The sequence below is a fragment of the Buceros rhinoceros genome, unplaced genomic scaffold (genome assembly GCF_000710305.1).
Source record: "Buceros rhinoceros silvestris isolate BGI_N320 unplaced genomic scaffold, ASM71030v1 scaffold15875, whole genome shotgun sequence".
Taxonomy (NCBI): Eukaryota; Metazoa; Chordata; class Aves; order Bucerotiformes; family Bucerotidae; genus Buceros; species Buceros rhinoceros.
The window spans coordinates 48004-70989 of NW_010414736.1; the positions used below are offsets into that span (position 1 = coordinate 48004).

Genomic DNA, 22986 nt, shown 5'->3' on the forward strand with positions numbered 1-22986 from the left:
CTGAACCAGAAGATGGGCACTTTGTGTCTTGCCAGCTCCACTTTCTCCAGAAATAACGATACACTGCAGGGAACAAGAGCATGACTCTGTGCTCATTATGTTATTTCTCAGCCTAGCAAAGGATATAATTAAGACACCTCATCTTTACCTGATCGGAGTTGTATGCCACCATGGACTGGTAACCTATGTCAGCAACAGCAAAAATGTGAGGAGGGTTGGCAGTCCGTTTGGCTCCAATATACAGTTTGGAATGCTAAGTGTAAGACAAATGAAAACGTTATCAGTGTCCCCTAACAACTTTTCTTTAATTAGAGTTTAGTTTTATTTTCAGTTAGTGTACAGCATACGGAGGTTACCAGCAGCGATGTTTTCTGAGTGAGCTGTTACTGCGCTCTCTATACTGTGGATCTGCATGTATTTAGTACCGTAAGAACCACTTAGAAAAGATGAAGTGCGATTTCATATGTTAGCCCTGATTATGCAATGAAACACAAGTTACTGGATGAAAATTTAATGCTGCCAGACATCAACTTATAATTTGATTTTATTTGTACTTCACAGCCTCTCTATTTCTGCATGAAATTGATGTCAAAACTTGAGATTTTGTTGTACCTGTAGTATCTGATAATTAATAATGCCAAGTTATTTATGCTCAGACCTTCATATCTGTCCCCTTTTGTATAACGGGAAGGCAAATTCACAACAGTTAAAATTTTACAGGGGTGCTTTGTGAACTGTCTGATCAATTAAATACCTATTGCTTGCACAGCTCTCTTGGGAGAAAATGGCCCCAGCTCCTACCTGCAGCCATTCCCAGAAGCTCTCCATGGGAAGTGAAGGAAAAGGAATACTACCTCCCACAAAGAGGGGTAAGATTCCTGTGAATAAAAGCACTTCTCTGTACAGATACTACTTCTGAACTAGCTGCTGTGGGCAGCTAGCGCCTTTACACTCCATGGGGTTCTAGTCAATAAATCTCATTAAGTTCAGCACAATTTATCTCATCCTAGAAAGAATGTTGCAAGTCACTAGAAGAAAAATAATCTCAAAAATCCTTTTTCTATCCATTGATTAAAATGGATGACCTGCTCAGATACAACTGTCTGCACTTCAGACATGTTATAGACATGATCTACACTATAAATATAAAGATACCAGAAATTAAATTTTCTGGAGTTACTCATTTCTGTGCTGAAGTTCAGCACATGATAAGGATGTGGGTCAACATGTAATTGAAGGAACAACTCTATTAGTAATTCTGTTTTGCAGAGTGAACTGAAGTAAACCTCAAGAATGGTCTTACTTCATAATTACACAAATATTTGTATTTTAATGGAAATCAGTGCTAGTTTAATAGAATCAAACCTAGATTTTCACACCTGTGAAGAATAAATATCTATGTTCCGAAATGGATTGACAGCGATGAGAATGTCCCCAACATATGTGTAGATCTGATCCTTGGCGTAACCCTTCTGTAACTGCTCTGTTACTGTATTCTGATGGAGAAAGAATAGAAACATTCCATCACATGGGGAAAAAATAATAATAGGAAAATGACTAAACATTTATGTAGTTAAAATGACTGAGAATAGAGAGGGAAAGTATTAACAGTCAGGAATACAACTGATTGCGAACGAAAGTGAGTAACGCTTTCAAATACATTCATAATTTCTTGTGTCCAAACTCACTTTGAACTATATATACTTATAGATCCACAAGCGGCTGTAGAAAAATGAGTTAATAAGTAATGCTTTAAATCAATGAATCAAAGGTTTCCATGAGACAGTCCTGTCTTTATTTCTAACACTAGATCATCATGTAACTCACTAGGCATAGCCACATGCTTGAATTCATAACTGCCATTACAGCTGCTCTAACATTACTCTTAGTTATGATGATACAGATGTTCAAGTGTTTGGATCCTACTAATGTAAACAATCAAGACATATTTCTATATCAACAAGTAGTCTCTGCTGGATTGTTCTTTGCTGCTGCAGAGCCAATTCTCAATGAATCAAGGAAAAAGAAGGGCCCTTTAGTGGCATACCCAATTTCTTGACAATTGCTCGCAGCTGCTTCTGCATACAGCGCTGGGTATGTAAAGTGCCTGGTTATGTCTCCACTCAGAACAGGATACAGAGCTGGATGAAGAAATTCAAATCAGCTGAAGACTATTCTGAGGTACATGTGAAAATATTTAGGCCCTGTTTCCGATAGAACAGAACAACTGGCACCTTAGAGGACTACTAATTGTTTTCCCCCTGCATCCATCTATTCAGTGCTGTGAACTGTATTCTGGTTAATGTACTTAAAAACTGAATTCTCATCAGCTGAAGAGGTCACTTTTCCTTCATAGGAAAATGTAAGGAGAAAACCCTAGTTTTCTTGCCTTGATAAACTCTTCCTTTTTTGGTTTTGAATACTACCTTGCTTTTGGTCATAACCAGATTCAGCAAACAGAACTTTCTAGGGAAACTTCTTCTCTGATGCGTCTATCTAAGCTGGAAGAAAAGTCTGAATGGAAGAGACGAGACAGCTCTGAGAAGCTGCCATTCATGTGTGAAAGAGCTCTTAAAATGGATTTGATTTAGTAAAATATTACATAGTTAAATTATGCCTTTAGGTGGCGGCTTCCTGAGATCCTTCCTGAGTATACTTCTGGCTCATCTGGTTTTTTGTATATCTTTTCTTTAGCTCAGATTCATTATATGCTTCATGGCAAAAGATAAAAAACAGTCTTGTTAGCATATGGCTATTTCCAATATTATTAAAAATGCTGAAATCTGAGCTTTGCACAGCAGATAATGTTTGGATTAACTCAATTAGTATTAACTAAAACTTAAGCTACCATAACCAAGCTCTTGGATGATGGAAGATGTTCTGTGGGCTGCTTCCCAGCTAAAGAGCTACATTTAGTATTCTGGAATGACGACAACACAATATACCAGAGAAGTTTTAACTTCTCTAGATAAGAGAATGTGAATTATAGTCTAAGAACAGCCCATTAGAGGAAGAATGACAGTTTGTTTATAATCATTGAAGGCCTCCAAGACCTGAAGATAATGTGCTGTGGCCCAATTCTTCTTTCTGGTTTTAAAGCTTAAACACAACAGGCTTCCACTCAAACTCATGGATGTTCTCCTGCTTCCAGTGGACTAATTTTCAAACTCTAAAAAACCAGTGAGATTTGTATCAGTAATTTTGTCGAGAGTTTACTAGAAGGCACTGACAAGTGTGAGGATCATCTGACATAAATTGATCTCAATGCATCTCCACGCCAAAATAAGTCAGTGAGGACCCAGCCTAGGAGGGTATGGAAAGGTAGTTAAGGCGAAAGGGAGAGCCCAAGCAAGAGGTGCTTGTTCTTGGACCTGGACCAATTTCAGAGCAACACATAATTGCAAACTAGACATTTCGCTGTAATAAAATCAAACAATAGAAATCTTGTTAAGCAAATGGTGCTACAACACTGCTCAGTCTAAAGCTGTAACTGCAGAGGGTGTTTTAGCTTTGAGTTGACACAGTAAATCTCATTGAAAATATTTGGCATAAACTGGTAAAATGCCATTATATGCTTATACAATTGAAGTGTGATGATACAGCTGAACTTGAAAATCAACAGCACACCATTATGTGTTTACACAAGAGTGATTACCACTCTTCAGGAAAACATGAAAAAGGAGGTTCTTACCTCATCCAGTACCTCCAAGGTTGCTAGATCATCTACCTCTTCCTGGTTTGTAACTAGTGACTTACTGTAGTTCCCTTTCTTTGTATGAATACGTTCAAATCTAGAACACAGAAAAGAAAAGCAAGACATGCAATTTCCTCATGTAAGGAAACACAGAGCAGATCTTGCATCTGCAACCACTTTGAAGGAAATTTGGCCAAAATGTTCTATTTTTCCATTGTTCAACCTCACAAATGTTTGAATAACAGGATGGGATATAACTTCTTAGTGCAGTACACCTGTACTTGACAATTCAAAACCTATGATTTGATCCCACAACTAACACCATGAAGAACTTTTTCACCATACTAATCCCTGCTTGATCATACCCCTACATCAGCTGCAAGACTGGAGCTATGCAGTACAGAGAAAAAAAAAAAAAGAACATATTTATAAAGCATATAACAGTCAAGCTCTGGCACCTACCTGCAAGAAGAAAAATGACCCAGATAACAATTATGGATAGGAGGGTGTGATGAAATAGCATGGCAAAGGTGATGGAGACAAAACATTAAAGATATAAACATTTCTAGCTTTGTAATGACAATGCTCCAAAGCCCGGCTGAGATGACCTCACTTTGTAGAGCAAAGTGCTACAGAATCTTTAGGGTATGTGAAATACATTCTGGCCAAGAAGAGTTTTCTTGGACTCTACAGGGAAAAATCATACAAGATAAGGAAACAAAATTTCAAATCTTTTTCTTATCAGGGTTAACATTCAATTAAGTTTGTCTTAAAGTGAAATTTCTTTCCTCTTTTAATCAAACTGAAGAAAACTTTATGCGGTCTTAGAGAAATTAGCAAAAAAGATTCCCAGAGACTTGGATCATACTCTGTCCAAGAGTAAAGACATTGCTAAATAAGGCAAAGGCAGCAGAATATGTAACGTTTACAGTTCACATTAGTAATACTTGTTTTATGAGATGGGGGAAATGAGGGAAAGGGAAACTGGATAATTAACAGCCGAGTTCACAAACTAAATCAAGCTCAGATGTGCAATATGGCACAAGCACAGAAAGACTATCAAGTAAATTTGATCTCCTAATATGACCTCAACCCCCTTGATACTATAGATCAGAAGGCACCTCTCAGACACATGGAACATTTACCTTGATAAACTGAGACAGCAGGGAAACTGTGTTGTGTGCAGCCTCACGCCTTACCTTGATTCCAGACAAGATCAGAGAAATCCATTATTTAATTTTGACATTTGGTTTCATGGTATAAGTAAAAGCAGACATGTGTTTTCTATCCAGGCAAGAACTTTAACATACAATGAAGAGAGGACAAGAGAAGAAGGTCAGTTGCACCAAAATGGAGAGTTACAATGAATGAACTTTACATTGATGGGGCAAGCTAGGAGACTTCTGAACACCCGCAGAAAGATTTACTGCAGGGTTTAATGGGCTGTACCTGTTCCGTGAACACCACCTACTTCACGGGTAGTATTTCAGGTCGTACAGGCTGTGCACTTATGCGGGATGCAGGTGCAAAAAGTTAAGCAGGCACCCACTTGACACCAGTTAGTGATTACCAGGACTGAAAAGGGGCTGGAAGAAATGAGCAAATGATGCCATTCCAAACTGTGAGGGCATCTGAATGATGGAAGTGCATTTCACCTAACACTTCTTGCAGTTTCTCTTGTCTCTATCATTCCCTAGGGGTGACAGAATGGCCTATCCTCACCCAGGTGCCAGTAATGGAGCAGTTTCTTCCTCCCTTAGGCAGATGCCAGCTACCACTGCAGTCTTTCCATTGTCCATAGTGCAAAGGAAGGTGTTTCACACCCACAACTGACTAATTCTGCAATCTTAATATCAAGACACAAACATGTAAGACTTCATTGCAAGAGCTAGCATAGTTTCTCAGTCTCTGTGCTAATACTGCAGCCCAATAGCCAGTGTGGAGGCTAAGTGATCAGGAAGCACAATTAATGGTATGGATCAACAGGATCTACATTGCCCTGATGGAAGAGAAGGGCCAAGTCTTGCTAGTTTTACACTCACCTATTTTGCAGACTACTCTCGAACTGTTGTTAGGATGCTGGAGCTGCATGAGAAAGCAACCCACTTCCAAATGTTTTCCTTCTTTCTTTATTTCAGTATTAAATGAGGGGCAAAAAAGACTGTTGTAGATACAGTTGTAAGGATGACAATGAGGCTGAATTACATGGAGGTGTGAAAAGTAATAGGAATACTATAGAGCACAGTACCACAGCCTTATTACTCCTGCGCAGCACAGAACATGCAACGTATGGGCCTATGCCAACACAAGCAGTGCAAACAGAGAAGAGATGCAGGAGGAGTGCATGTTTTTGGGGGTGGGGGGGGCGGGGAAGAAAAGCCGCTTTTGCTGCAATGCGTCCATAACTGGGCTGTAATTTAGTATGTATTTAAATATGTTGCAGCAGAAAACACAGAGGAACACAAGCAGGTATCATCAAAAAGGATGGATCTGGTGTAAAACAACTGCACCTCTCCTAGGTTTGACCTCTTGTTCCCTTTCCTTTGGAACCTGTTTATTCTGTGAGAGCTGTACTGGTAGTACTGTAATTGCATTACTAAATGAGATAATTCTGGGTTGTATTTACCCCCAGGTTGTATTAAAAAAGATATAATATTAAGATTTAAATTAACTCTTCAGCCTTGCATAGTCTGCTGCTGCTTGATTTACCAGCTAAAGCGTATTATTGCATTCAAAGCCAGAGCTGCAGGCAAAATCCTAAACCCTCAATAGAAATCTGTCTCCTCTATAACCACACTCCTACTTATACCTCTTTTTACCAGTTCCAGCTGAAAATTTAAACATGGACAGTTGAAACAATTTTTCATTTGCTCCTGCAAGAAGGTAATTTTGTGTCCAGAGGATTCATCTAATATCAGTATGACTTTGAGAAACATGTACATGAGGAAAACGTGCAGGAACTGGAGGACTTTGTCAAGCTCTGCTGTTTTTTTTTTTCCATCATTGAAGAAAGACCCAAAATAAGACATCTGTCAAGTTATGTTTTCAATTTCTCACGCAATTGTTACACATTTGAATAGACTTTTTTTTTAAAAACATTCTACGTATCACTGAGAGAGCGGTATTACCCAAGACTGATTTCAATTACCATTTTCCATTTGACATAGGAAGTTAACAACCATTTTGCAGGAAGGGAGGGAAATGCAGCCATGGATGCACCTTTTTTTTTTTCTTTTAAGAAAATGATCTCTACTTATGCCAGAGAAGTTTAATTACATAAAATTGATTCTCCTGTAATCCTCTTCAGCTGACATTATGAGAACACTAGTGCTTGTTAAACCAGATTATATTCTCCAGAGTACAGCAGATTTGCAGAATACAATATTTTGCTGCTTTGCTATCAAAGGGCACAGACCCCTCGAGGGCAGTTATACTGCTTCACTTGCTGAAACTCCAATCACTTAAAAAAACCCCCCATATCAGTGCTGTTGACATCTATGCTGAAATTTCATTATTGTCATGCACATAGACATTGTGAACAGAAATAACCACATTTCTCCGTTCTATTCAGAAATTATTTTTTGGAGGCATTAGATCTTACAGCCTCGCTCGACAAGCAATTCAAGCAGCTAAAGGCCAGAAACATCAACCCACTATGGACATGAAAATGAGTCAAGGCAGCATTGTTTCTGTGCATCCTCCTTCACACCCCCCTGCTTATCGTTCAAGATTCAGTTAAATCAAAATGAGGCAACTGCAGCTTTTTCTTCTTCAGATTGTCAGAATGTATTTAAAAGATTTCTGATAGTTTCAAAAATACCATGAAAAGGGAAGTGTGACTCATGATGCCCCGTTAAATTCTGCCTAAAGTGGTTGGAGAATCATCTACAGACTAAAAAGTGACAGAAAATGAGCTGGCCTTAGTCTGGGTGTAAAGAAGATGCTAAAAATAATCAAGTTTTCTGTAAGGTGAAGGTGGGTACAGCTGTACACTTCTTAGCAGTTACAAATAGCATTAAAAGTGACAAATGAAAAAAAAGCAACAGAAAGAAACCTGTACAGGTGCTGGTGATAATGGAGGCTGCAGAGAGCAGTATTAATTCACGCTTAAAAACTGTCTTTAACATATCTACCTGGTAAAATATGCTGAATAAAACTATAGTCTTATATGTATGCTATAGCTAGTCTTATATTTACACAAAATCTGTACCTGAATTTAGAAAAGTGTATTTATAAGATCCAGCTGTGTCTGCACAAAGCTTCGCAGACAAACCTGCGCTCCCTCTACATTTTAAACGACTACACAGCGCTGGCTGCAGTCTCAGGGAGCTGAGAGCTCAAGCTTATGCAATGTTGCTGAGAGCACAGTGCCGCCCAGCAGAGCTACGGGTCTTTTAATTCAGAGGTGGCTCATGTCCAGCCAGTTGGGTCACGTTCTGCTCTGCACAATCTATTTGCCTAAGTCTGTGCTGGTTTACCATGCTCTGAAAAAAAGTAGATTATTGGTCCAGAAATAGCTGCAAGAAATGGCTGTATTCCTGACCAATTTCAGGGAAAAATATGTGTTCTTAAGTGAGCAAATAAGAGATTTTCTTTCTCCTGTTTTGCTTTCAGAAGGTAAACTATTACTCATTTAGGCATTACTGCTATCCATTGTATCACACGGAAGGATATTCTAACTCTGCTGTAGGGATGCATATTAGCTAGAAGCATATAGGACTGGAGATCTGCTTATTCTAAGGCCTATGTTGCCAGAAACTCTTTATTACTTCTACAGCTTGAGAGCAATTTTCAGCATAGTGATCCTACATAGGAGTGTCCTCAATACAGGAATACACACTCCTTGTTAGTACACTGCGTTACAGGAGAGGAAGTGGTTTGCAGTGCTCACGGATTAGTCTGGGACTCCAAAGCCTCAGGTTTAAGTCCCTGTTCTGATAGAGATTTCATCTGGAGACCTTGACCAAGTCAGCACCGAACTCTGTATGAGGTATCTTAGTCTGCTCCTCATACTGCTTTTGTCAAGCTAGTGTGGTGATCTCCTGCTCTCCACTAGAGCCCGCCCTGCAGAGTTGAGCTTGAACGATTGCTATCAGCCGCTTTCCATTGACAGGATAAGTCAGAGACAGGCAGGGAACGCCTAGAAAATAAGTGACACAAGTCTGTCAGGGAAAGTCATGGAAGGAAATGATATAGTACTCCTTGCTTTTAATAGGGGTGAATAAAATGACAAACACCTGTATGCATGTTGTACATGAACTTTTATAAACTTACCGCCCTGAACTTTCCAAATAGTTAAACAGAGTAGCTGTTTAGCACCTCGTCACTGCATTTCAGTGCTATCCCTACATGGCCAATGCAGGAGGACAAAATCTTGGGAGAGTAATTCAGCTCACACAAAAGCCCTTTCTCTGAATCACTTTGTAGTAGAACGAGCATCTTTCCCATACTTATTTAGAGGGCATATAAAGGCAAGGCTCTTAACTCGGGGATGAGAGTCAGCTGCTTAAATTTAGGTGCAGTGAATATCCCCTGCATATGCAGCTCATTCATTATGAAATGAGTCATAATTCCCAGCAAATACACATTGTACTAATCATTGCACATTTCTGCAAAGATTATTGTAAAAGCAGTCAAGATTAAGAAAGCCAAACAACTCAGGATAGAAGTCTTACAAGCCTGACTGTCAGGTGTAGATGCGACAGTTCTGAAGGCCATTTCAAAGACAGCTATTTCTGTTGCAAAGTAAAACTCTTTACAATGCAGGTTTTTTCCCCTCATTTGGCCTAGCAAGAAGGGTATTTTTAGAACAGTTTCGGGGTATATGCTGCAGCACTCATTTCTAATAATTATTTTCATCACTAGTTACAAATTTAAACAACTATAATGTGACTTACAAGAATGTAAGTATGTGATTCAGGATTCTGTAAAAATCAGGGGAAACTTAAGCTGTGTCCAAAGGTGAACGATGAGGCTCAAATAAGGTTATTGTTTCTTCATTAGAGAATTTGCCTTATTTTCATTAAAGATTGAGCAGTAAATGCCATTATCATGTTTTTTGTGTCACTATCAACAGAGAAAAGACTTGGAATACAGTATTTAAAGAGCTAGGTGGTCCTGAGGACTGGAGTAACATATATGGGATGAAGTTTATCTGTATAAAACCTCAAGATTGTACTAGTAGAATGTAACAGAATTTTTTCTATTAGTTGGAAGTTCATAAATTTGAAAAGACTAAGGGAAAAGAAGTATCAAGATTATTATGAGTCATGAACCCCTCTGAAAAGAGGCAAATACCACTTTATGAAGTTGCATAAGGGAAAAGGCTCTTCTTGCCATAGCCATGACAAAGGCAACTCTTGCAGAAGCCCAAGACCCTTATCCTGAAAGTGACCCATGTCACCAGGAATTCACAGTTCAGTGAGAACTCAAATGCTAAACAAAAAACCTAAAAATTAATTGCACTTAGTATGCAACTTTGCCTGCTTCACCTCTTCCCTAACATGAATTTATCTTCTACAGCTTACTTCATCATTCCAAGCAGCATATTTTAGAGATGATACAGTCAAGATGCTATGGGAAAATGTTAATATATCAAGGGGTATTTTCTCATGCTCTTCCCATTTTAATTTCAGCCTGAGATCTGAGCTAGGAAAGCTTAAGTTGCAAACTTATTTTTAGTATAAAGTGGCAACTTCAGAGAAAAATGTATTGTTATTTATTCAAAGTAAAAAGAAAGGTGGAATTTGTAATGAAGCTCATTGCTAGTATTCATGCTTTTTTGAGCCTCTAGTAGCGGAATATACATGAGTGCTGTAAAATTGTCCAGACAATACTGAAAAAACAGTACAATCTTCCATCGCCTTCATTTAAGTTCAGAGCGGGTCTATGGCATATTGCTATTTAAAGTTTTATCAGTGGAAATAGAGATTTCTCTAGTTACTCAGGAGGTTGGTGGGCTCTGTTCCTCTTGATAGCCTAGTGACTTGTCAGTGTAAGAAAATACCTCAGGAACAATGGTGCCAATGAGAGTGACTGTAGTAGGGTGACTCCACTCTGTGCCTAAAGATCACATAACCTTCCTGAGCAGACACAGTGCACAAAGATTGGATCTCAGGATCTGGCCTTCTGCAAAAACCTCTGCAAAAACCTCTGAAAAACCTAATGGGATTTCTTCTTTTGAACTGTATCAACTGCACATTCAGTAAACAAAAAGATAAGATCACAAGCACATCAACAGACTACCTCTGCAGGAGGAAGTCAGAACCAAATTACACCACAGCATGCTGGACAAAGAGGGTGACTTGATTTTGAATGAAAACAGGAGTACTGCAACACAAGAAGACCCAATGGCTGGACCTCAGCTATTAATTGCAGGCATTTTTCTTTTTTCTTTGGAAATAACAAACTTCTATTAATAAAGTTGAATTTGAAGAGGAGAGGGCACACATACTGAGTAAATAACTGGATTCCTTACTTTCAGCTTTAAGTCAATTGTTACCAAATTTCTTGAGCTTATATGCCATGCCCCTTTATATATGACAAAAGTAGGAGGACTTCTTCCCTTGGTGGGAGTTCTTTAATCCCTTAAACTACCTGCCGCCCAGTGCCAAGAAACAGGAGAGCTATGCCTTCAAATTATGGACCGAGAGAGCGTGAGCTGGAGGTCAGGAGGCAGCTTTACAAGGAAAGTCGCCAGCAACTCGTGAAAGTTCAGGAATTCTACAGTAAGGCCCTAACATGGCAATGTACAAACAGTCCCAGAACAGGATAATCAAGGAAAGAAAGCCAGGAGATTTTAAGATGAGACTCTTCCAGGTGACTTGTCGCTCCACAGCTTATGTCTTGACTCTGAATCAGATTTACATGGTACCTCTGCACAAACACTGCTTTTGACACCATTTGCTCTGTGCAGACTGAAGGTCAGAAGATGCATATGATTAGTATTTAAAGACTTTTTAAAAAGTATGACTACTGAATTCAAAGATCTTTGTACAATCTTTGTATCATTCAACAGAAGAAAAAACGCATTCTATTCTGTAGTAATGTACTTTACAGACCTAGAATTCTAATTTCTTCTGAAGTGAAATGATGTACATACCTAACTACAGTTTCAGCTACTGGAAAATATTGTCTGCCCTTCTTGCCTGTATAGAAATAGCAATAGATGTTAAGATGGGTATTCTTACTCTTTCTAGGAGAAGGCTAATCTTCTTATGCCTGCACTGCTATAAAAGACAATCTTCCAACAAATGCATCAAGAAACACGTAAAAGCTGAAGTGATTATAGGTACAGTGACTATAAATGTGATATTTACTTGCAGTCTGTCATACTACCTTCACTAATCTCAGGTATGAAAAGATTTGTTTAAATCAATGCAAATGATATTTGCCTACTTGTAGAGTTTTAAACTGATGATCTGAAATATGGACCAAACCGTTAGTTTAACTGTGCCATTTAAATTACACTCTTAGTTAAAAAAGTAAATTTTTTTCACAGTTTCAGATAATAATTTATTACTGTTTTCAGAGAGAAAATTCCATCTTCCTTTCACAAAATTTATGTAGAAATTACACTTGATCACTGTAAAAGCACAGGTAACTTCATCACATCATAACATGTGCCCTTAAACTCTGGTTCATACGAAGAGTGGTTAATAAAAGATGATCTAAACACAACAGAGAAAGTACCAGCAGATCTCCTGTTCCTGTGCCATTTGACTGCTCTATCCACATGCAAACTGGGCCACTTTATGTTTGTATTGTATAGGAAAAGAAAGTTCATGTAATTTGCTTTATGCAGCATTTATACGAAAAAATGAAATTATTGGGGAAAAAAATAGGACTTGACAGAAAACAAACATATGAGTTCTATAAAATGGGTAACAAGACTCATGATACTTAATTGACTTAGAAGATTGCTTGATTTTCAAAAGTTATTTAGGCTTTGAAAGGACCAATGCTGCAAGTGTTAGCAGGATTTCAAATCATTTAATTTACTGGCTTGGATTTATTTTACCACATACTATTTCCTTACGTTTTATAAAAAAATACCTTTTAAAGTCTGGAGAATGTTGCTGTTTTAGTGCTCAGCACTGACATCCAATAAGCTTATTTCAATTCCAGAATCTTTCTGGATTACGCAAATGTCAAGTCTGCACTATATAGAGCATACAAATCCAGTCTGAGGCTTAAATTTAAGCCAACTGCATAGCTTTTTATTTCAACACCAGAAAAAAATACTACTCATCCCACATCCACTGAAAGTCCAAGAAATCATAAATTATTTCAAAATATATTTTTATTATTATCTTCAAAGCATAGATTAAACAGAAAATTCTCCAGAATTAGAACTGAAGAATGCTGTATATATTGTTACTAAAATTAAGTGTGGAAGGAAACTTGTCAGATTTTAGTATGCTTTTCCCATACAAATCGTAATGCCAATATGTCTTTTAAACTTTATTTTCCATCTAAAAAAAAAATTCACACCCTTTACCCTGAAGCACAGGAGCAGTCACACCAGTAGTACATCAATATTAATCTACTACATTTCACTTCTTGTACATTACTTTGGTTTTCTTAAATCATAAAATTGAACCAAGTCATTTTCAGTTGCTTTAAATAAAAGCCATCAAGTGCCAAGTGATTTATTCAGAATTGGTTTACTAAATACTAGTGGAAGAAAGTATCTATTCGATAAGACACAGGATTTGAAGTTTGCAAAACACTCACTTCTTTCAGTAGCATCCAGTTCTTGCAGGAACCTGACTAGTTATTCTTAGCATACTTGCTTAAACTAAACATGAAGTGACCACACAAACGTAAGAACATGCCAAATGCTAATTTCACCTAACCTTAGCTTTCTGAAAGTAGGGATCCTTATCTCCATCTTGAGTAACAGCAGAAAGGGGAGGCACTTCTAAACACTGTTTCATCCCACATTCGAATCATGATGATCCTCTCTTTCCATTGGCTCTGTAGGGGACCTCAAAGATTAAGTTCTCTATTTTTTGGCCAGCTAAAGTTATGAGAGGCAAATCTTTCTCTGAGCGCTAGCCATTCTGAAACAGTGAAAGGATCAAAATCGTCCCAACTGGTCTACTTCTTAGCTACTTTTACCTTGCCTTTTCAGTGACTCCCATTTGTTGATGAACATCAATAAATTCCATGAGTTGCCTTTGTAGCACGTTTTCTTTTCCTTCAATTTGCTTAATAAAATCATGCTGCAGAAGAGTAGATACTGTCGGACGCTTCTCATAATCTTTAGTCAAGCACCTGTGCTGGCAGAAAAAGCATACGATCATTGAGGAATGTTGTTAAGTTTTGAAATGCTTATCTGTGGTTCATTCATGACTCCTTAACAAACTCATCCATCATAATCAGAACAGCTGAATTACTGAAAATTGTTAAGATTTCTCCAAATTGATGAATCCAAGAAGTTAAATTACTGCATTTTAAAACTAAATATTTTTCAAGGTAAGAAAAACAGAAATGTGAAGTGTGGTAAAATGTTATTTCATGTTTTAAATCCAGACCCTCACTTGGAAGTCAAACTGGATTTACAAACTAGGTGTTTAAGGAAAAGTATTAGTAGCAACAGATGTCCCCAGAAATATTTTAAACATGACATGTACATGTATTCCATATTCAGCTACAGAGGTCTCAGTCATTACTCACTTGTTAATGAAGTCATTGAATTCAGGTGACCACAGTTCAGGCTGCTGTAGTGTTGGAGGAGGATTCCTGCAAAGGTCAGAGTGATGATAAGTTAATAAGCTACTCACTTGATAAAAAGAATGTGTGAAGGCAGGCTGAGTAATGACTTTTAGAAGGCCACTGAAAAAAAGATATTGATTTCCACTGGTAAAAGGAGCATGGGTAGTTGATAGAATGCCTCACTGTTTCTCTTACTTTACATAACTAACAAGGAGAAATAGCATGGAGATGAACTACCAAGTGTAGCTAAGAATTTTTTCAATCAAATCAATAAACAGAAATGAAACTAACAACCCATTAATCACTATTCACTTTTAATGGCAAGTTTCTTTTTTCAAGCCTGAAACAATATACTTCCTTTAGAGAACTTTTAAAAAGAAATTATATTTTAAGTTTTCCCAGAAGTGCTAAATTAATTAACTTGCTGAACAGTGCCAGAAGAATCTAGCTCTTTATTAACTATTTCTCATTTATCAGAAGATAATCAGGCCTAAATACAGATCCATTGTAAATAAATACTACTACTTTCTTTTCTGCTGTTAGAGCAGTTTATTCAAGGTGTTAATTTGGTTCAAACTGTTTTAACAGTCGTCTTCTATTCAGAGATGCCGTTTTCACTGAGTGCAGTCATGAACACAAAAGGAATGACCTACAGGGGAGGCGACTTTTCCATCTATTTTCAGTCAATCATGATAACTGCTTTTCTTTAAGTGCTGCTTAATGTTTATCACTTTCAGATTTCACTTAATGGAATGAAAAGGTATTAAAGGTCATAAGCCAGATGGTTTTCTGAAGGCCTAGCTGAAATGCATGACCACAGCAGTTAGTAACTGCTTTTCTCATAGCAAGTAGAGGTAAGAAGAGCATTCATGCTGTTTCAGTGCCAAATCAGACAAGATTTCTTAAACTTGAAGGTAATTTAAGCTCATTTGGGTGACTTGGCTGACAATAACTCGAAGCACTTACATGTGTGGTCTCAACTGTTGTGGTACTGCTCCAACTGTTACAGTGAAATCGATACGCTGCTGTATGACCATTCCATACAGACCTTTAGACTGACGTTCTCTGAAACACAGTAAGTGTCACTTTGGGTACTTTTGTCTCCAAAATGAAAGAAGTTGCTATTTGTGCTCCCTGAGGACAGCAACGCTGGAACTGCCAGGAGCAGCACAAGCTAATAAAAAGTGGCAGCCTAAATGTATGTGAGAACAATGTGGAACAATACTTTGCTTCAAAGGACATGAGATATCTCTTGAAGACAGGTATAGGGCCTGTTCACCACAGTGGCATACTCAAACTGTGTATTTCTATCATAACTCATTTTTTGTAACAGAATATATGTGACTTTGCTAAGTCCTCGGTTCATGTATTTCAGGCAGCAGTCCACTCAGGGGAAGGCCTTAAGGCTTTTTCTCAAATGTAGCTACAGTCAGCTCTGAACTTCTCAATGTGTGCACATGGTTGAAAGAGAGTCTGCAGAAAATACAGCTGGACAAATTATTTCTAATCTCTCTCTTCATACAAATAATATGAAGAAACTCCACAAAATTACATGGTCTAAATTTGGAGAAAGTAACAGTTAAGGAAAAAGTTCAGCCTAACCCAACAAGAAATAAATGCATCAAGATATTACCTTGGTATTTTGAAGAGTGCCCTCATAGGGTGCAAATCAGCAAGTGGCGGATCTCCATCTCCCAGCTCTATTGCAGTAATACCCAGTGACCACGCATCACATCTGGCATCATAGGAGCTATCTAGCTGCTGCTCACAGGCAATCACCTGTTGGAGTAAAAGACTGGAATGGTCATTCGATGGTCAAATGTCCAAATTTAAGAGTACATCCACAGCTTGGGGAATCTCTTACAGGATGGAGATACTCAGTGAAATAAACAGACCTGCACACATTTAGCAAGCTAAAGCATCATGTTGCTGAAAAAAAGCAATGTCTAAACTAGAGAAAGCAAGTGTCCCTGAACACCAGGTTTTCCACACAGATGTTCCCTGATCTGACAAAAGTGTGCAAATCCTTGGCTTTTTCAGCTGAAGCTGGAAAAATGCATCCCATGGCTGATGGAATTTGAAGGAAACTCAGCAGCCCTAAATCTTTTACATGGATTACCCCTGTAAAATAACTAATGGAGCTCTACTGCTCTGTCTTTGATGTGAAACAAGCAGGAAAGCAAAAGTTGAATTCACCATCTCCTACTGGGTCCTTGTTCAGCCAAATCAGACAATTTCAAGATTAAGCTGATTTTTCAACAATGTGTTTTGCTACTGGATTACAGCAAACATATTTCATTTCATACACATTTCAGTTCATCCACAACGCTGGATGAATCTACAATTTTTCATCCCATTAGCTGCAGGTCTAAACTAATATGTATGTCATTAGCTACATCACTAGACCAATGTGTATAAACAGAGTATGTTTGTAAAAATACATGTGTATAAACAGAATAGTTTCATGTGCTATAAATAGACATACATGCATGTGTTTGTATGGGCACAAATCATGTAAGTACTTAGCTTATTGAAATATTTTTCCTGTCTCAGGTTAAAAAAAAAAGTATCCTTTTATGCTTGCTTCAATTTCAGGCTGGAAAAAATCTCCAAAGATACACAGTACGTATTATTCATTCATAATAACCTTTTTCATTTCTTGCTGTCAGCTATGGATATATAGTACTAAAACATTTCCAGGTGTAGAAATAAAAAAATAAAAGCTCTGATGTACCACAGTACCGCCCTGGGCTCCTTCCATTCATGGGGATGTGAGATATCTATAGATTCAGAGCTTGGAAGGCTGAAAAGGATCAAAGGTAGTGCTCTCCTCTAACGTTTTATTAAGCAATTTGATGTCTTGCTCTCTGGCTCTTATGTAATTTAAAAAATAAACTCTATTTTAACTTAATCAATCCAAACATGTGAGGGAAAAGGTTTAAAACACTTTATTAAAGGACATTGCTATGTCATTTGGAGAAAGGACCAGTGGTCAGGAAGAAAGACAAGTAAAGTGCAGAAGTGCAGAATGCAGCAGAGCAAATATCGGCGACAAAATGTTTTCAAACACGAATCTAACCTCTGGAGCCATCCAGAACGGGGTGCCCACGGAAGTGTTCCGACGGAGACGAGTGCTGGTCAGCTGAGCAGACACACCTGGAAGAATGAAGGGAAGCTACAATCAGAGCAGTTGCTAGTTCCATCCAAGACAGCCCTTCAAAAGGTTGCATCCTCGTCTTGGCACGCTATGACTTCCTCTGCAGGCAAATCTCAAATACATCTTCCCAGTTCTCTGGAAAGGGAGGCCCAGTCCTCAAATGTACTCAGTACTTCAGCTGAGGTTCTCTGCATCTTTCATTTCCAGTGACTTCAGCAGCACCAGGACTTAGTCCCAAATGAGCGTTTGATTAGTAATCTGACTCCATATATTTTGACTGGCTAATTACAGTTTTTCTATATCCTGTTTCAGGAGAGCAGTAAAGTACTTTAGGAAAAAAAAAAACCTCCGGGGATCTTCCCCAGATCTTTTTTTTTTTTTTTTTTTTTTTTTTTTTTTTTTTTTTTTTTCTTTTAAGGCTCAGTCCCTGACACTAGACCTGTCTTTCAGGTTGAACAGTATAAAAGATACTTATCCTCATCTCTTATCTGCTCTGCCATAAAAAAATTACAAAACAGTGAAACCTCAAAAATTCTTACAAAACCAGAAGTCTCTCCATGCTCAAAGCACATTCTCAAAGCAACGTCAAATGCCTGCAAATCAGCTTTGCAACATGAGCTGTACTTTAAGGAATTAACTATTTCAGTTCAAGAGCTGGAAAGTGAATTCTGAGATCTAAAGATCCCTTGTGGTTTTAAATTCAAATGGGCTGCAGCACACTTCTGACCAGCCTGCCACCATTTTCCTTCCTTACAAAACAAGGGTGTATCGGTTGGAAATAACTCTAGTGTTTGCAAAGGGGAGAGAACAAGACATGGAGAAAAACAGCCCCTCAGCTACCATGTCTTGAACTATTATGGATTTATGAGTCACGATCAACTGTGAGGTCCACGTGGAGAATAACAGCCCCTCTGCCAGCAAGTCCTGAACTATTATGGATTTATGAGTCACGATCAACTGTGAGGTCCACGTGGAGAATAACAGCCCCTCTGCCAGCAAGTCCTGAGCTATTATGGATTTGAGTAATAGCTAACTGTGAGGTCTACCAGAGGTGTATTCTGAAGTATTATCATAGATGGCAAGAAAGGTGCTGCATTTACTCTTGTCCAAACCTCAGTCAGACGGTCACTGAAGCTCACTTATTTTGCCTTCATGCATACATGTACTTTCTCTTTAAAAAACTAAAAAGACTCAGTTTCACTCTGAGAGTGCCATTTCATTATTCTGAAATACATGAAGCTTCAGTGAGCCCCACTGGCCAGTTTCAACTCTGTGTTTACCTTACCTTCCTGAAAACTCTGTGGAAGGTTCATAATGAGCAATTCACATTAGCTGCCCAGTGGAAATACTAACTAAACCTCTGTGTAGATTGAGTTTGATTCTTTTGGGTTTTTCAGAAACCATAGAGGGCTTGATCTGCTTTTTTCACTCTAAAGCTATGTATTCAACTCTGATTCACCCCATATCTGCATTTGTCCAATACAGAAATGAATATAACTGCTGAAAATAAGGCAGCAAGAAAGATCTCATCTGTTCTTTTGAGACAAACACAATAATTGCTTTTGTGGCTGCCTCCCTCTAATCTGCTCCAGGCTTGAGAAAGTTGAGTCTCTTACTGTGCCTGCAGAAAGTCCAATGCACAGTGTTTGTACCACGGAAAGGAGGACAATGCGAGTCTTAGCACAAAGTCCATCAATCCTGCTTCAGCTCAGCTAAGCAGGGGCTTTGTTTTTGCTACCTCAAGGAGTTGTCTGAGGTCCAGCTTCCGGATCATGGAGTCTGTGGGTGTTCCAAGCCCTAGCAAAACATGCCATTCAGAAAGCAAGGAGTAAGCACGCATCACCACAGGGCTATCACCGTTGCAGTGATGCCAACGGACATCACTACGTGATCCTCGGTTATGGAGGGAGAGGAGGCTACTCCCCCTTCTCACTTTCTATGTGTTGTGGAAGTCCCCTGTGCTAAGCTCTTTTTTGCAGTCTTAGATGAGGAATGGGATTCAGATCTGCAGGCAAAGAAAGGCACTAACTAAATTTTTATACTTCCAGTGTCAGTTTTTATAAATAATCATAACTTTCTGTAGAGATCAGGAACAAAATATAAAAGAAACATTAACGTGCACAATCTTATCTGTCCATGCACTGCTGGGATTTTTTCTCTTTGAATTGTAATTCTTAAATAAACTGAAGGAGTTTTTCCCCTCCCCCATTTTTTACTTCAGTAAAAAGCTGATTTAACTTGAATTGTTGACCACTACTTTCTTTAGGCTCTTGGGTTTTTTTAAGTGCTTTTTGTTTGTTTATTTTTTTATCTTTTTGCTCCTAGCAGCAAACTGGCATTTCAGATTATGGAGTGTAGGTCTTATGACAAATGATATTTCCTTGGGCTTTTTCTGTGTATAGAGAAAAGAGGATGTAATTCCACACTTAGTAACATTTCTTCCAGCATTTCAGTAACCAGTCAAGCATATAGCTGGTCAGCTTTATAAAACTTGCATATTTTCTAACAAAAATATCTTGCTCTTCCCCCTTCACTACTGCTCTGTTGCAAAATGAATCCAATATTCTCCTAAGAAAATCTAATATATGTCATAAAATGCTGTTTTATTACACATAAATTGTAAATCTTATGGAATTGAAGAGTTTAATAAGTGCATTGATAGTACAAATGCACACCATATTCAAAAGAAAAAATTGTGCATATAGATGGAAAAAGGCTTTTTTTCTTTTTTTCAGGCAGTTTACTAATAAAAACTAGAAATCATCAGACTTTCATCATGAGTATTACTCAACCCTTTCATTGCAAAAACTGGCATATGGGAATAACATTGCAGGTTAAGGCATCTACTTACGTCCTTAGTGCTCGATAAAAGAAAAACAGTGCAGAAATGAGCTCTCCATTATGAGGAAAGATTTGTCTCATAGTAGTACCCAATCTCAGCAGATGCTGTTCTGATCTAGACTGGGAGGCTGTACAACATCATTTTATGCTTATGTCCTGTGATAGAAGTATGTACATTTTACTGGCTGATGCTAACGGGGTCATGGCAAGCCCTAGTAAATTCTATGAGATGCACATTCGTCACACAGCAGGGAGACCGCATTCTCAACAGGCAAGCCACTGCGTTCATACATAAAAACACAGACCCTACCCCAACGGGCTTACACTCTAGCTATCAAACTGCTTCTGGCTGCCTCTTCCATAACCCTTTTTCATTTGTGCCTTCAGTGTCCACTTCCCTACCAAAGTATCCTCTTTGTGACTTTCTTTGGATTAGAACCTGCAACTCAATCATTCCTCAGACTAGTCTTTGGAACAAAAACTGCTCACACTTCTAACCTTGAAGATCTAAACAGGCTGAAATACTTTGAATTATTTCCCAACATTTTTTTAATCTTCTGGAGAAACATATGTAAAACAGCTGCAGCGTCTTACACCACATTCCCCTGAAGACCACTGGCAGGTATGTTTTGGCCTTCCTGTTCGATGCTGTTTGCTGCAATAAATGGTGTCTCCTTCCCTGTCTCTCAGTGTCCAGTGGCGTAAAAGCAGTCCCTCATAAATCACTCAACTCCACCTTTTTACTAGATCTGGAGGCAACAGGTCCTAATAGTTCAAGCTTTTCCTTTAGCACCCTAAGCTTCACTTTGAGAAGAAGCTGCTGTTCTTGTTAAGATGAAGACAGGGAAGTAGCTACTTCCCATGGAACAATGGTGGGGTCATAACTCAGCTCCTCTGTAACTGCTATTATCTTTGACACTACCTCATTTCTTTGTTTCTTTCAGGTTGTATCAGCGTAATGTTACATAACCAGAGAGGATAATCAGCAGAAATGCATAGAAAATGCTAAAAAACCAATACACGGTCTTTCATACTCCATAACGACAAAGAAAACATGGAAAGAACATATTAAATCAAAGCAATTCTGATAATCCAAATGGCATAATTCACAACATACCAGGTGTGAAACCAGATGCAACCATACTGCAAGTATGGCAGCACCCCCACTATGACTGCAAAGGGAGATCAGAGAGCTTCTCCCAGGTTTAGTTACTTAGCACGGATAGAAAGCTTAAAGATACTTAATAGAAAATGTTACTAACAGGTCATATAAGGACCCAAGTAGTTGACTTGAAGACTTTACAAGAGGTATTTCAGAACCTTTTGGAAACAATGACAATATCCAGAATTCCTTATAGATTATCAACTGACATCAGATGCAAACATTTAAATGAAAAGAGCACAGAGACAGTACTGTTTCCTTGGATAAGCTTTTGACAGAAAATCATGCTTGAGAACTTCTGCTCAGTAATAAGTGCTCAAACCAAATTTAGAAATAAAATCAGGTTCTGACCAGTAAGATGGAAATAAATAGCAAACAAAGTTGAAATGAGTATCCAAAAAAAAAAAATTTCAGTAGCATTTTATGTTGAAAGGTGTTACATTATGTTATTATGAAGCATGACTTCCTTTTCATAAATCCATGCTGCCTTCTCCCAATCACCTTCCTGTCCTTCACACGTTTAGAAATGATTTCCAGGATTATTTGCTCCATCACCTTCCTTCCAAGGGATCAAAGTAGGGCTGACCAGCCTGTAGTTCTCTGAATCCTATTTTCGCCCGTCTTGAAGCCAGGTATGACAATAGCTTTCTCCGAGTCCTCAGGAACTATTCCCCCAGTCTCCAAGATCTTTTGAAGATTATCAACAGTGGTCTTGCAATGACATTAGCCAGCTCTCTCAGCTCTCTTGGGTGCATCCTATCGGATCCCATGGACTCGTGTATATACAATTTAAATGCTCCCTAACCTGATTCTTCTCTACCATGGGTCAATTTTCCTTGTTTCAGACTTCCTCACTGGTGTCAGGGATCTGGGATTCCTAAAGCCCAGTCTTGCAAGGAAGACCATGGCAAGGAAGACACTGAAGTGTCTCAGCCTCTTCCATGTCCTTTCCTGTTTACCACATTCACTGTCTTCATGTATTAGTTTAATGCACACAGTTTTTAAGTGATGAAAACTAGAGTTTCCCAAATGCTCAGGAAAACATGCACAGCAGATGCAAATCTGTAACTGAAATAGGGCATATCCAAAAGATAACCAAATGGCTCTTTGCAAGCCCAGAAGCTTAGTATCCAAGAAGACCATTTATACGAACTGCCCAAGAGATGAAGAATCCATGGTGTTAACTATAAAACCAAGAGACAACGAGTAAAAGGGGGATAAAAACATTAATACATCCTATAAAATATAGGATTATATAAATGCAAACTAAAGAAACCAAAGTCCAGTGGCTTTCACAGTAAACTCACCACAAGGATTAAAGACAAACCATTTTTAGGCATATAAGGAACAAACCGAAAATCCTAGGTTGGATACAAAATCAATATAAGGTACATACTTGTCCTGGGTTCAACA

The 22986-nt window shown here is 38.3% G+C and overlaps 1 protein-coding gene across 1 annotated transcript in view; it reads right to left on the bottom strand.

Annotated features, from left to right (window-relative positions):
- The window catches only part of MYO3A (myosin IIIA), a gene marked incomplete at both ends in the record, with an annotated part of 65208 nt that extends 47639 nt beyond the window's left edge, over positions 1–17569 (bottom strand). The window contains 8 exons of the mRNA XM_010137193.1: positions 5–63; positions 149–253; positions 1380–1496; positions 3692–3791; positions 13817–13972; positions 14375–14440; positions 16047–16192; positions 17493–17569. Of these exons, the coding sequence (XP_010135495.1) occupies positions 5–63; positions 149–253; positions 1380–1496; positions 3692–3791; positions 13817–13972; positions 14375–14440; positions 16047–16192; positions 17493–17569 (826 nt within the window). The remainder of the gene's footprint in view (positions 1–4; positions 64–148; positions 254–1379; positions 1497–3691; positions 3792–13816; positions 13973–14374; positions 14441–16046; positions 16193–17492) is intronic.
- Positions 17570–22986: the final 5417 nt, after the last annotated feature.